Consider the following 16081-nt stretch of genomic DNA (forward strand, 5'->3'; position numbering starts at 1 on the left):
AACAGTAACAAGCAAGCACACCCTGAACAGGATCTTATTGGCATGTGGGCTGGGAAGCAGATACACGTCTCACATGGTGTGGTTTAGGCCTCCGTAAGGAAGTGAATTCCCTAGATGATTTACGAGCTAGACAGACTCCTGGGGAGTCTTATGGAACCAATAGAGGAGAGCAGGCACAGAATATTTGTGCTTCCTATGCAGCAGCTGAGAGAGAGAGAGAGAGAGAGAGAGAGAGAGAGAGAGAGAGAGAGAGAGAGAGAGAAAAGAGAGAGATGCCCACATCATACAGGGTTAGGACAAGTAAGGCATTTGAAACAGTAAGGTTAAGGGTAACTAAATAAAAATGTTTCTTGTGTCTCCTTAAATGTTCTAAGCGGGCAAGCAAGCATGCCAGAAGCAAAAAATAGAAGGGCTTTTGTCACATAGGGCAGCTGTACATGGGATATTGTACATCATCTCTATACAGCTAACATACAGCTGGCTCTTCATCTCACACACTTAATTAACCCTATGTGGCATAAACCCCTTAAAGCAGGCATAAACTGTGAGTCCATCACCTCTATGCATACGCTCTATAGATGAAGCAGACTTCACTGTCTCTGTGGGGCCTGGACTAAAGGGTCCACCACCTCTATAGCTACACTGCTGAAAATATCCATGCCCACTGCATCTGTTCGCAGTGGGAAGGCACTTGTGTGAATGCAGCGGGGAAAGATTCTGTGCTTTCTGGGCCCCTCTGAAAGGTTTTTTTTGCAGGGAGCAGTGGTCTGCAGTTACATCCCTGCCTCTACAGGAACCAAAGGAGTAAATAGAAGTCCAAAAATTAGGTGACATTATATGTGCCTGAAGATGCACACCTGTGCCCATGTTCATCAAATTGTTTCAATTCATATTTATTCTTTGATATGACAAATTGACGTTTGTGCATTACAGATTTCATTTATTCGTGCCCTGGCATATACTGTATGTAGGTGCTCTTGGTTTCCTACTGCAAACCCCAGATGTATATTGTCATTGCTCTTTGTCTTTTTTCATTTGCTAAAAAGGCATCCATCCCTTCCATGCAATTATCTAATGTATATGCCAGTACAGCCACTTCAGGAAGGAAATTCCATAACTTCATGATTTTCACTGCAAAAATTTCTTCTGAACTGTAAAATAAAACCTACTTTCTATTAAAAAAGGGATACTGTTGGGGGTCCTTTCCACCTCCCCCTGCCACAACTGCAGGAGTGATAAGGGACACAAAAGCATGACCCTTAGCGCTCATTTAAGATGGACTTTCAAGTTATTATATTCTACAGTGTAAACAATCCCAAATTAGCCAGCGTTATTTTAACTGAGCCCTTACATTCCCTTTATCAGTTTAGTCAGTCTTTACACTTATTCTAATTCATTAAGCACTGGAGTCCAAAACTATTCAAGATGGGGACTTACCAGTGCTTTGTAAAGTGGAAGAATGCCCCTCTCCTTCTATGAATCAATATTCCCAGGGCCAAAGCATATAAATTGATCCAGTGACTGGTCCGATTGCCATCTTGGAGTCAGGAAAGAATTTCTCCCCCTCTGAGGCAAATTAGAGAAACTTCAAATGTTTTTTTTTGCCTTTCTCTGGATCAACCAGCAGTTAGGTGGGTTATATATAGACTTAAATGGTTGAACTTGGTGGACTTGTGTCTTTTTATTCAACCTAACTTACTATGTTACTATGTTGCAACTCCGTCAAGTTTAACCTTTTCAAAACACTCTGCAAACTAATCCATAGGAGGGCAAACAAACGTTCAACAGGCAGCTGCCCATTCAGCCGCAGTGTGGCAAGTGAAGGAGCCCTTCCTTTGCTGATAGTATAATCTCATTTCATCCATTCTCAATGAATTTCCTTGTCCCCTGCTTCTTTCAAAGCAAAACCACTGTGTGTATTGCCTTATTTGTATATACTGATTGAAGGCTGATTGAAGTATGATTGAAGTATGATTGTACAGATTTGAAATCACTATTAAGGCCTAGGCCAAGCAAGTGCCAATGTCTCCCACATGATCCTGCCATATGGTGACTTATCTGGTAAGGAGCAGGCTGTCCTACTGTGATGACTGACATAGCCTGAGGGCTAGTGGCATAGCAGGGGTGTGTAAACTGGGGTACCCTACAGATGTCTCCAGTCACACCCTGGATAGGCTCATTCGGGATAGGACCATAAATGTAGATTGGCTGCTCGGTGATCCCATCTGACAATCATTTTGTCTGCCTGAGGCCATAGAACAAAACCACAAGCATTGTTTCTATCTCAGCACCACAATAAAATGATTCTAGTCGGACCCAATCCTTATGGAAAATGTGCTTTCTAGTTTTGCCTTGGTTCTGCGCTATAGTCTACAAAATACAGTAGCATTTCCACTCCCCTCCGCAGTCAGTTTGCTATTTGCCCTTAAAGGAGCAGCAATACTAAACCTACAGATATGTGTACATTTTGAGGTCTGCAGGTATAGTTCCATTACCTTAAGGATACAGGAATATTGGGTAGTTTTGGTGGTATGCATCTTCCAATAAAATGTTCTGTGTTCTCATGGCACAACTTGTATAGATGGTGCAGACTGGGCATAAAGCCCCTACACTAAATGAAGCTGGCACGCAGGTATAAACTGTATCTCTGGCACCATTCTGCCATGTATTGCTGCATGCCATAGACATGTGTACAGCCCCACTGTGTACTGTACAATTGCATATTTCTTATGGTTACACCATACATCCATGGCAACCATCAAGGGGGTACGAGTGGTTGAACTGTAGGGGGCCCAATAATTGTTGGGTTCTAGGAACCAATATTTTGTAATGTTCAGGAAAACACAGGGACCTCAAAACTTTGCAGCTGTATAAGGCCCTATTAGAAAAGGGTGTTTCTGCATATTGGCATTTCATGCATATTGACACATGAAGTGGATTGCTGTGCCAAAATGCATACTCAAAATTCAGTGCTGAAATCTGCTCTGTGTGCCTACACCCTACACGTAGTGGCTCTGAGTGCAGTCACAAGGTAGGCTGAGGCAGGCATTGGGGTTAATACTCTCTATGCGTTTATCCACAGAACAAACATTAGCCTGGTTTGGCAAAAGCCTAATGCAGGCAGGGTTTCTAATCTGCAGCCATCCTCATATTGTCAAACTACAACTCTCAAGATATTTTAATAGATAAGGGATGGTGGTAGTTGTAGTTCAGTAACAGCTTGGTAGTTGTACACATCCAGCAACTGGAAGGCTCCTTAAAGAGGAACTTTTGCAAACATTTGATATACACTTCTGCATACTGAAATAAGAAGCTTTCTAAATACATTCAGTTAAAATGTCTGCACTGTTTCTGAAATAATCAAGTTTATCTTTGCTATTCCTCTCCCAGCATCTGTTTCTCTTCATTCTCTCTTCATGCAGGAGTTGGGTGTCAGCTATTCATTGACAGTTAGATCCAGTTTATCTTATAAGGGGGGGGGCTATTTTTGCCTATAAGATGTTTTAGAGCTCACTGTATTAAAATCACCAGACATCATGTCTCTCTACATGCAGAGTTTGTGCAAAAAGCAGTTATTTTGTTTGTACTGGAATCAGTTATTTAAATGAGCTCTAATACATCTGCTAGGAAAGGAAGCCCGCCCATAAGATATATTGGATCTAACTGTCAATGACACCCAACCAGAACCGCCATCAGAAATTTCTTGGGCCCCCTGGGCTGCACCCACCTACAGGTCCGCCCCCCACCACACAGTAAAAAAACAAAAAAAATATTGGTGGCTAGGGTTCCCACATGTTAATAAAAAATAAAAAGATATTGGTGGTCAGGGCCCCCCATAAAAAAACATTTGTGGCCAGGACCCCCCATTAAAAAATATTGGTGGCTAGGACCCCACATGAGAAAAAAAAATTGGTGGCCAGAATTGGTGGCCAGGCTCCCCCCCACATTATGAGAAAATTGGTGGCCAGGGCCCCTTAAACGTCCATGCCTTCCTGAAGTCAGCAGCTTTCAGTAAGATGGGGGGCCCGACTAATCAAGTAAGTGTGGCGTGGCCGGGCCCCCCTTACCCTTGGGGCCCCCTACAACTCTCCCCCATGCCCCCCCCGATGGCTGCCCTGCACCCAACTGTTGCATGAAGATAGAATGAAGAGAGGAAAAGTGAAGTTGAACTTGATTATTTTAGAAACAATGCAGAATTTTTAATTGATTATATTTAGAAAGTTTCTTATTTCAGTATGCAGAAGCTTCTATTACATTTTCATTTTCACGATAGTTCCCCTTGAACTGCCCCTGCTGGAAGGAATGAAAGCCACAGGAGACTTTGAAGGATTGCGACAGTTGCTACATTGTCTATGTGCGACTGGGCTGACTGAGGCAGATTAAATGTGACCAGTTGCATTGCCGTCTGGATACCAGTGACAGTAATCCCATACAAGGGCTATTAACTGATTGGTTTCTCTTGATCAGGCTACACATTTGCAAACTGGATTTACAACCAGAAAGCCTTGCGCTTTACCCTCTCTGGCATACTGCAAAGGGCAAGTGGTAGAGAAAGGCTGTTGCAGCTTTAAAAGTGAGACACATTGCTAAGCAACGGGGTGGCTGGGGTTACATGCACTGAGGTCACCTTATTTTGCAGCAACAGCAATAAGTGACCTCCCTGAGCATCATGATGCCGGTGCACTGACTGCAGGATATTAGCTGACACTGAGGAATAGCAGGGGGCAGAGGTGGGAGGAGGGTGCTGAGCTCATATATCAGCACTGCCAGAGAGCCCCTATGAGCAATTGAGAGAAGATAAAGCCGATAGGTGGAGGCAGGCTCTGGGCATCCTATTAAATGTCAGGGCACATGCAGGGACTGGGCTTTGATGAAGTGGCAGGAGTCCAGGCTGCACACAGCAAGCCATCAGCTGCCATTTGGCCAGAGCTAGCAGCCAGCGCAACTCACTGCCAATTTAATTGCTCCCCACCTCCTGAAAAGTGTCCAGACATGGCCTAGACTCAATTAACTCCTTCCCTTCAGGAACAACTTGCTCAGAAACAAGGCAGGGCAATGAGGGCATATCCAGCCTGTCACGACGCCTTGCTCTTGTTGGGGTTACTGGGAGTCGTAGTTCATTTGCAGCTGTTCAGCCACAGGTTCCAAGCCGAGCAGAGACTTTGCACCACACACTCCAGCAGCAACTCAGGGGTTGTCTCCTCCTCCTTCCCTCACTGCTCTCTGTCCGGCCACCCAAGGGAGTGACCTCTGGTTCTTTGACAGCTCCCTAATACCTCGCAGAACACCCCTTCCACGCCACGCCTTCAGCTCGACGATTGGCTGGCGCGCCGGTAACCCTCGTTCTCATTGGCTCGTCCCTCTCCCCCCCTCACCCGCCTCGAACCTTCAGAACTCCGAGACAGACAATATTCAGTTACATTGTAGCAAGATGGCGACTGTCATTCACAACCCACTGAAACCGTGAGTAGAAATGGGCAGAATCCGCGTGTTTCCATATGAAAAAAAGGCGCCTTTCCCGGCTGTTGCGGAGCTTGTGTGGAGACAAGTGCGACTCCCGCAGTCGCCGGGCACAGCTCCAGGCACTGACTCGCTCCCCGGGCACTGGCAGCCCTCCTGCCCACTCTCTTTATTCTTTCTCTGCACTTGCTACAGTCGCACGGGGCGCCGGGTGTTGCGCTCGGACTTGTGCGCTGTGGGCACGGCGGGGAAAGTGGCAGTTTAAGGTGCTTGGTACTTACTGCTCTCCGGGCAGCCAACAGAGGGGGCACAACCGAGTCCCGCTGAGGAGAAGCAGCAGCAGCACAGCGGGAGGCATGTGGGTGCCGAGCCTGGCACATTGAGTGCGCTTTTGGGGTGTCCTAGGCACTGGCCGGTCATAGACATGTGATTATGGACAGCCAGCGTGGCAGACAAAGGGGCTTTTGGGGGTTTCAGCCATTGCAGAGTATTTGTGGTGTCGGGAATTAAAGAGTCTAGTGCTTTCGGGGTTCCGGGTGTAACAGAGTGAGGAGGCGCCTATTAATCTGTCAGTGTAACTAGTGACAAGTGCCAGCTGTGCCGGGGAAAGATACTTTTACTATTCTTCTATTCTTGCTTTATCCTAGTCAGGGGGCGCTCTGGGTGCCAGAGCATAAGGGGCTTTGCTGTGCCAGTGATGACGGACTCATATTGCTTTAGGGTGCGAGTGTAGCGAGTGTGCTTGGTGTCACATGATGCTTGTAGGGTGCATGCTCATTAGGGTGACATTTAGATGCTTGCTACAGCACAGGGCAATGGTGCTTGTTGGGTGCCTTGCTTCTGTAGTGGAGCGATGATGCTTTCAGGGTGTTTTAAAAAGCAGGGTAATAATGATTTAGTGTCACCTAGCAAAGCAATAATGCCTTTAGGGTGCGTGCGGTAGAACGATAATGATGCGAGGAGGGATAGCGGAGGATGTGATCAGGGTGCAGGGATGGTTGAGTAATAATGCCTTTAGGGTGCAGTGATAACAGAGTAAGGCTGTCTTTGGGGTGCAGGGATAGAAGAGTAAGGGTACATTTAGGGTGCAGGGATAGAAGAGTAAGGGTGCATTTAGGGTGCAGGGACAGAAGAGTAAGGGTACATTTAGGGTGCAGCCGTGCAGGGATAGAAGAGTAAGGGTACATTTAGTAGTGCCAGGATGGAGAGACAGGGCTACTTCTGAAAGGGGTTTATAGGTGGGATGCGCGGATCTAATGACTCATGACAATGTTATTAAATGACTGTATGTAATGAGATCGCTTGAATCTCCGAACAACTGTTGTTGAACTGCAATTTCCTACAAGCAGCCGAACACTACAGCGGGCATGCTGGGATTTGTAGTACAACAATAGCTGAAGGCGGTGCATATTGTTTATCTGTGTACCAGATCGGGGCCCCTTGAGCTCCAGCTTTGGCGGAGGGTCGCAGACTTGTGCACCTGACTGACTCCCGCTGCTGATTAGGGGGCGGACACAGCTTTGTTCTTTGCTTCAGCTGATGGCAATCATGGGCAATCATAGGGCATAAGAGAATGGCCAGCAGAGTGGCCCACCGGGGAACATGATGCCATTGGCTGTTTATGGGCGACAATATATAGTCCCGGCAATGAAAGCGCTAGTATAGCGGGTTACCTGCACAATACTTCTATTAGCAGCAAACCAACCAATCAGGTGAGGGTGGGTATTTTGGATGGATGTGTGGGGAGGTGCTACAGAATGGGAGCGAAGCAGATGCTCTCAGTGAACAGAGTATTACATTGTTACTGCTACAGTGAGGATACCTGTTATATCAGATATTATAGAAAGTGAAGAAGAAGCAGGGATTGGCCAGATATCGCAGCGGACTGTTCCAGTGAACAAGCTCTTGAACTTGGTTAGGTGACTTCAGGGAAGGGATAAACAATAAGATGGGCCATTTATTATTTAGCAGGACAGAGCAGTGGGACCTGCAATTTGCAATAGAATCCCATTGCTGCTGCTGAGGTCATTCAAGGGGGTAACTAATCTGAAGGGATATTGTAATTAGTGATGGGCGACCTTCTCCCGTTTTGCTTCCCCAAAAAATTTGCAAAATTCATAAAATTTGTGAAACTGGGAAAAATCATATAAAAATCAAAAATTGCCACCTGCGTCCAATTTTGGACGCGTGCCTGAAAAGTCGCTTGCGTCAATTTTAACGCTGGTGTTAAAGTCAATGGGCGTCCAAATAGTGTTGAAGCACATCGATTTTGACGCAATCGACTTTTCGGGCATGCGTCTAAAAATGTTTTGATGCCGCCGATTTTTTGCTAACTTATTTGCCGGCGGCGAAACGGGAAAATTCGGCGCCAATTCGTGCCATGCGAATTTTCGCCATTTAGGAACAGGGATAAGGGATATATGGGAAGTGATATACATAGCAGGTGTATCTGCTGGCTACAGTGTGTTTGCAAGGTCCGGACTGAGAATTAAAATAGGCCCTGGCATTTCAGGTACACAGAGACCCAAACAGTCCCCACCAGCCCACTAAATACTGACTTTCTATGGCACCTTATAGCAGCCCCTCTGGCATTTGCCAGAACCCACAGATTGCCAGTCGGGGCCTGGTGTTTAGCAACATGGTAGAGTAAACAGTAAAGTGAGTGCCTAAACACTTGGGCCTCTGTGTAGTACTGGCAGATCCTTGTGACATTATGTAAGTTACAGCCAATGGAATTGACTATGCAATAGTGCTGAAGATTGCAGTTTAGAGAATTCTTGCCTATATGTGGGTCTTCTAATGATGGAAATCAGCCAATGTCTGTCGGGGTTGCTGGGAGCTGCAGTACCACAGCATGTCGAGGGGCACCATCACTGGGCAACATTAGAAATGCAACTACTCTTGGTCATATAAATTTCACTTACAAACAAACCAACTCATTATGCCTGTTGAACAATAAAATCTAGGCTTTCTGACACACATTCAATCTTTGAAGGTTATACGTTCTCTTTATTTTTAATTGTGTCCCTCTTCCCTCCCGAAAAAGTATAATTATCTTTCATGCTAACTCCCACATGAATTCCCCAGAGCTATAATCCTGGCAACCAATAGATTTAGACTAACGACACAAACCTACGCAGCCCCATAGGAATTCTTTATTTTAACAAGCCTCATTGGCATGGCCATTAAACCCTTTCTGTGATGCAATTAAAGTGTTTTGCTCATTTCTCTTCTGTGAAGAACCTAATGGCTTCTACTGGACCTGCAGAACAGCCACGCAGAAATCCGTTTGCTTGACCAAATGAGTGCTAGGTTGGTGCACATCTAATTCACAGCAGGCACCTCATACAATTGGAGATTTAGACCTGTAGTAAGACTCTTCCTCTGCCCAGACCCTTGTGAGTATTGCTTACAAATGAAACCCCTATAAAATAAATCCTCCATAGGATTATGTGCCAGCCTGTACCTCAGATTTCAAGATTGCTGTGCTGCTGCTGCAGGTCCAGGTCTCTGAAATTAACTTTATCTTGTGGAATCTTTATTTATAGGGCATTTTATCTTTATTTATTGTTTATTTGCTGAGTGGGCAAATTTCAAAAATCTGTACAATACACCGTGTAACTTATACCCAGAATTCCAGCATCATTGCACCTGCTGTGAAATGTTATAGGTGTAGTGCTTTCACCATTCTTGTGCAAATTGCCTCCCTGTCATTATATGTGTCACACCGGAGGGGCATAGCACACCTTTATTTTACTTGAACTTTTGTTGGCAAAAAAATGGCATAATGCCTGGTCAATGGCAATTGTAAAGTACAGTATTCCTTCATTTCTGTAGGGCTGCTCACTGCACCTTACGTCTAAATCTTAAATATTGGGCTTAAAGGAAGTATTGTGGCTATGTGCTACAGTGACATGGTGCAAGCAGTTTCTTTATGGCATTTTTATAGACACAACTTTGCACAAGTTTTTTTTTTCTCCAAGCTAGGGGTGTACCTTGGGGTCCCTGGATCCCTGTGCCACCCAGTGAAGGAAACTGCAATTGTAGGATAAGCATCGGCATGGTGGGGGAGGCAGGGTGGGTTCCTATATAGTTAATAATGCTATATTAATATGCATACGACTTTCTACATAAGTGTGCTCATTGTTTCCTTTAGTTAAAATAAAGTTATTTTCTGGAACAAAGTCAGTCCTGTACTCTCTCTTGACAATCTTCCCAAAGTCTCTCAGCTGTATCCAAAAAATATCCAGAAAATTGTATGTAGATTAGCTCCTATGGCAACAGAGAAAGCAGAAACCAAAAAATTGTGCAGCAAGTTTAGATATTGCAAAGGCACCCGGTGTTGAAAAATATTCTTTCAGGTGTACTTCCCCTTTAAAATTTCCATTTGTAGTAGTGATACATGTAGCTATTTCTTCACGTTCAATCAATTACCACCACCTTTAGCTAAAATTCCTACACACAAGACAAATATTAGGTATATTGCCCGTAGTATTATCATCGGTTTTCGCTCTCCCTATGGATCCGCTCTTGCGCTCCAATGCAGAGAAATACAAATCCAAAAATAGTGTAACACCATTTATTATGTTAAAAAATCTTTTATATATAAAGTTAGTCACATATGCATACAGAAGTATCCCTCCTATGAAGGGACCCTGCCGGCATGTATGTTTCCCCTCGTGGTTTCCCTGTGATCGGGTGTGATGTCACTTCCTGCCTGATGCGTTTCGCCTGTCAATCGGCTTCCTCAGAGGCATAATGTTTCCTTTACACTTTATGAAACTTTAACTACAGACTTTGGAGAGTAAATGCAAGCATAACTCTAGATATACACTAGAGACTTGCACAAGTCTGTTCGGGCAGGCCCACCCAGTGATCTGCATTATTTACTAACTACACCCACTAACTGACCCAAATCAGTATCTGGCTGTCCACATCCCACATAACCCTTAAGTGATGTCATGATAAACTAGAAGTAATGTAACTCTTTGAGGTAAATCATCTAGTTATAGAAGATTGTTTTTTATTTTTTGCCTGTACTTGACCTGACGATCAAAGCTAGATGCCCATGAACCACCCACACATTTTGATCAGGGCTTTTTTGCCTAAACCCCACCTGCTTTGCCAGTATTCCATTGGAACCCAACCCAGTGTTGGTTTCGAAGTATACAAAGTGTTTTGATCACAGACAACAGTTGTGGTATCAAAATCAGGGGAATCTTTATTATTATTTATTTTTATTATCTATATATATTATTTATTTTTACCCCTTGTCATTAGTGATGGTCGATTCTGTCCCATTTTGCTTCATCGAAAAATTAGCAAAATTTGAAAATTTGTGAACCACATTGACGTTAATCGGCATCAATGGGCGACAATTTTTATACGTGCGACTCTTTTGTCCAAATGCATTGAAGTAAATGTGCGTCTGAATAATTTTGATGCATGACAATTTTTATGCGTGCACCAATTTTGACATGCAACAATTTATTTATTTTTTTCCGCAAATCTTCACAGCAGTTTCGCAGAAACATTCGCTGATGATGAAATGTGGAAATTCGCTGCAAATCCATGCCTGGCCAATTATTTCGCCCATTACAACTTGTCATAACAATAGCTAAGAATCACTGCCCTTATGGCACATGGTTGCAAATATTTGCCGAAATTGCTCCCCTGTGCTGAATGCTACAAATCCCACTTATTGTATATTTGTCACCACAATCTTTCCCAGGGGCAGTTGCATTAGTCACAACATTTTTTTTTTAGCAATAAGCTTTTTTTGTATGTGCTCTGATCATGCCCACTGCTCCTTCTATATTCTTAGGAGCAGACAGGAAATAGCAGTGAATATCAGATAACGACTTCGTAAAAAAGTTAACAATGGTTAATGTCATGCAGAATTTACAATGCCACTTGTGTTATTTTCTATCCAAACTGCAACTATAAGGAAACCAATACTGTGCCCTCTGTCTTGTGCTGGGTTTTTTTTTGTCTGGCTGGCTTTCTTGACATTTCTAATAGGAGTGAGCTGATCGCATTTCCATTGTCCCTTCTAGGATGTGAAGGGGGAGAAGGTGCATGGTTGGCTTTTCATGGAATGGGAGTGTGATTGGCATTTGATTTGGCTGAATGGCTTGGGCTGTCAGAAAACAGATAGCACTGGAATTGCCAGCCTGAGATTTGTCACCTTTTCGATCTTCCCAGCTCTGTTCTTGTTAGGAAGCTGTGTGCCTTTTTTAATAAAAATCAGAAAGCTCTTCAGACTGCTTGGTGCATGGGGGAGCTCTGGGGACCCGCTGTCCATTGTGAGGAACCAAAATCCTTCTCTGCCACAGCAGTCTGCCGCTTAATTAGAATTGGCTTTATTACTTTTTTTTTTTTTCTGAAGCCCAAGGATATTTCCCAAAGCTCTGTAATGAGATATATTAAATAATAATGACATAAACATAAAGTCAACTGAGAAAAAGGGCACCGAATGTTCTGCTGATATCAGCTTGTAGCTGAGGCAAATAAGGCAGGAATGGCTATTAGGGTAGTAGAATGAGTTTCAGTTTCTCTGCATTGGTGGTATGTCTACAACAAAACTGTACTGGTGTTGGGAATAAAGAACAATGCATACTTTTGGGCTCTGTGTGAGTTGTTTGAATGAAAAATGAAGAACTATTTTCTGCAGTACAAACCTGTTTGGTACAGCTAAGCACAAAAAAAGTTATATTTAAACACCAAATAAGATGTAAGAGTAATATAATGCATGTAAAGAACTCAACCCTGGCCCCCTGCCCCAGTGTTTCTTAGAGTTTGTAATATGAGTTTGCATTCTTGCATTTTTCTGTACCCCAGATGCTATATAGATTGTGGGGCAGCTCCTGAAGTCAGCACATAGCAGAATAAAGGAGGATTACTGCTCACATTGGACTGAACAAGCGTGCCTTAACCAATTTATTATTGTCTCCAAGTGTGACAGAGATCTGTGCTTGAGGGGTGGTGGGTTTGCTTGTAATCCCATTGTGCAGCTCTGCATGGTTTGTACCTAAACAATAAAGCCAATCAATGTAGTACAATAAAGGTTAACACTCCCTACAAGAAGTAGTACGCTCCATTAGAGCACATCCCATCATTAGTTAATGCTGAGGGCCATGGGGTATGCCCATAGCAATCCTATATATTTTACGCTAGCCTTAGATGGTATTGTAAATCATTTATCTCTGCTTTTCATTGGAACAGGTTATTGCTATGTATAAGGGCCAACATATAATAAATTTGTACTGTATGTAATACTTTCATTAAGATGCAGTGATTGGTACATTAAGTGTTCCACAATTGTAACAATAAATATACCAATAATGTTAAAATGACTAGTTGACTCTTTAGCCAATAACATACGTGTTAGATCATTTAGAAATAATTGTTGATCCAGTACCACAGGAAGGGGTGAGAAAAATCAACATGTTGGTGTACTGAATTACATTTTTTCCATAATGAGAATGCCTTAATATAGTAATGCATCACCCAGCCTGCACTGATAAGTTGTGTGCAGTTGTATGTATGCAAGTACAGTATTTTAACATGTTATTGATCCCATTATACACTGACAAATGCCCATTTAAATGGGATTTATTGTGGAGGACTATTTGGTTTTTGGCCCAGTGTCCTGGTTTATGAAGTCTTCTGAGGGAGCTCAGATTAATGTGAGCCAAAGTAAAACAATGAGAAATGCATATTTTTAATGATACAACATTGATACACTTAGTAACAAACTGAAATACATGCCAAGAATTCACATAGGTCTCTTCTTTTGGCAAGGGCTTTCAAATGCAGCTGGAATGACAGATTATTGCTTACAAGTCTATAACATATTGCTCTGTATGTCTCTTTGTACCATAATATACACAAATGTCTTGTATAAAAATAATCTTCTTTCTGACTTCAATGAGTGAACTGTTATTGACATTTTGTTTTGGAACAAAACTATACACCTGTAGCTTAAACTTAATGAATTAGTAGCTCATAAATAGCTGATATAGTAGAATTAGATTGCAGTGGGAATGAGCCACAAGGAAGGCACAGGGTGGCTGCAGGATAGCAGGTATAATGTAAATGTCCTTTATAGCAGCAATGGGGATAATACCCTTTGGCTGAGAGATAGCATGTGTAGTACTATGAAATAGTGTTTTTAGCAGCAATGGTGATAATAGCCTTTTAGGAAGTTAGCAGTGATTATAGTGTGAGATTTTCCCATATAAGTAATGGGGATAATACCTCTTTGAGAGATAGTAAGGTGCGATGTACTTATAGTAGCATTGTTGATAACCGCACCGATTGGCACAATCACATCTGAGCAGGGACTGTGGCTGTTGGATAGCAGGTATAATAGAGTAAGATAAAGCCTATTGCAATGGAGTAATAGGCTTTGGAAAGTAACCGAGGCTACTGATAGCAGGTACACTACTGAACTAGTAGAGATATTGGGTATAGTAGCAGCTGGGATACTAGTCTCTGGGAAGGGACTGTGGCTGTGGGATAGCAGGTATAGTAAAGAGAGATGGTGCCTTGAGTAGCAGTGAGGATATTAGCCTCTGGTAAGGGACTGTAGCTGTGGAATAGCAGTTATAGTAGGGAGAGATGGTGTCTATAGTAGCAGTGGGATAATGGCCTATGTAAAGGGACTGTAGCTATGGAATATCAGTTATAGCAGGGAGAGATGGTGCCTATAGTAGCAGTTTAGATGATAGTTTCTGGGAAAGCAATGTGGCTGTGGGATAGCACTGTAGCGGGTATAATGGTGAGAGATTGTTCCTATAGTAACAGTGGGATAATAGTCTCTGGGAAGGGACTGTGGCTGTGGGATAGCAGGTATAGAAGGGAGAGATTGTGCCTATAGTAACAATATAGATTATATTCCCTGGAAAGGAACTGTGGCTGTGCTATGCCAGGTGCAAGAAGGAGTTATTAAGCTTCCATTCAGGGAACAGCACAGTTCAGTGGTTTTTAAAGACTTTTTAAGAGTGCGTAAACTGGCATTCTATCCAAATCTCCCCTCTCAAACTGTGGGGCTTCAACCAAAACCTTCAGGCTGCATCCCTCAGCCTAAAGTATGGACCCCTCTCGGAGGGCCAGCCTCACCATTTGGGAACCACTGGTAGAAATACATCTCGGCTGAGAAGTGCGCCATACATGCAAATAATTTGCAGCTGTTCCAGAAAGAAACTGAAAAAGCCTATGGGGTGAGTGGTAAAATATTTTCATGAATTCTCTGAAAGTCCATATGCTTAGAGATACTAGACAGATACTACTACCAGCTACTGGATTCCAGAGTGTAAGTATTAGATCATCACAAGGAATCGCATCCCTTTCTTAACTTGATTGTGTCTTATAAAATTGTTATTGGATGGCCTGTGCTTCCCTATTTTTTTTTATTTTTCCACAGTGCTTTACTGGGATTATTCATCATTCAGATGAGCTCCAGCAGAGTTTACAATATAAGGTCCCTATAACATTTACACATTACTATATAATTTAGGTGTGTGGGAGCAAAAGAAGAACATTCATGAATTTAGAATCCAGTGATGCAAGGCAGCAGTGCTTCCCATTGCGCCACCATGCTGCCCTATAAAAAGTCATTGCCCAATAAATCATTATACTTAAGGATGAAAGTACCCAGCTGTACTCTCTTTCTGCATTGGTTCTATTGTTTCTTTTTTACAGTTTTCTGCTGAGAAATTTAATATAAAAATCAATAAAAACTTAGATAACTTTGAAGAAATGCAACTAGGCTTTATGGATGTAAGAGACGGATAGCTCCTTATTTATCTAATGTTGTCTGCTTGTGGATACTGGGAGTTGTAGTTCAGTAGCAGCTATAAGGCAACAGGTTGAAGAACCCTCCTATAGGCTTGTGTTAGAGCTGGAATATAAAAAAAACGCTTCAGATTTATTTTCCACTAAATATAGCTGTTTCAGTCCTCGTTTATTCCCTGTAACTATGGAGTTGTAAGCTGCAAGTTTTTGGCAGTGTGACATACCATACTGCTTGATTTGCAGTGTTTGGTTTGGCTCTTGCTTTGTGCCTAAAGCAACTCCACCCTGTGGCTAGTGTAAGTGAGATATGAAGTTGGGCTGCCAGTGGGTATATATTTGAAGCAGATACAGGCAAATGTTTAAAGCATATACATTACACTAAACAAAGATCCCTACAAACACAGGGATAGGCAACCAGTGACAAACAAAACACCCATCCAGCTCCTCATCAATGTTAGGCTTTCGTATAACCGTCCTTTGAGAGCTATGAGCTCAGTTGAAGCAAAATTATTACAGTTTCCTACATTTGCACTGTTGCACATTAAAGGAAAATGAAAGGCTAAAATTAAAGAAAGGTCTATATAAATACACCTGTAAACCCTCAAAGTAATGCTGCTGTGAGTCCTCAGTCAAAAGAAACACTGCAGATTGCTTCCCTTCTATTGTGTACACATGGGCTTCTGTATCAACTTCCTATTTTCAGCTTAAACCTCCAGGGCTAGGGCTTGAGCATGCTCAGTTTGCTCCTCCCTTTTTTACCCCTCCCTCCTCCCCTTCCTGTTGTAATCCCAACCCAGAGCTACGAGTGAGCAGGGACTCAGGC

At 42.9% G+C, this 16081-nt stretch overlaps 1 protein-coding gene across 6 annotated transcripts in view; it reads left to right on the forward strand.

Annotated features, from left to right (window-relative positions):
* Positions 1–4644: 4644 nt before the first annotated feature.
* The window catches only part of dpf3.L (D4, zinc and double PHD fingers, family 3 L homeolog), a 148672-nt gene continuing 137235 nt past the window's right edge, over positions 4645–16081 (forward strand). Inside the window, exon 1 of one of the 6 annotated variants that reach the window (XR_005963492.1) lies at positions 4645–5463. Coding sequence is in view for 3 of the 6 variants with exons in the window: in XM_041573295.1 (XP_041429229.1) it covers positions 5432–5463 (32 nt within the window). In the remaining 3 variants the exon portion in view is untranslated. The remainder of the gene's footprint in view (positions 5464–16081) is intronic. The other 5 variants (XM_041573295.1, XR_005963491.1, XM_041573294.1 and 2 more) reach the window with 5 other exon arrangements.

This window comes from Xenopus laevis, chromosome 8L, assembly GCF_017654675.1.
Source record: "Xenopus laevis strain J_2021 chromosome 8L, Xenopus_laevis_v10.1, whole genome shotgun sequence".
Lineage (NCBI taxonomy): Eukaryota > Metazoa > Chordata > Amphibia > Anura > Pipidae > Xenopus > Xenopus laevis.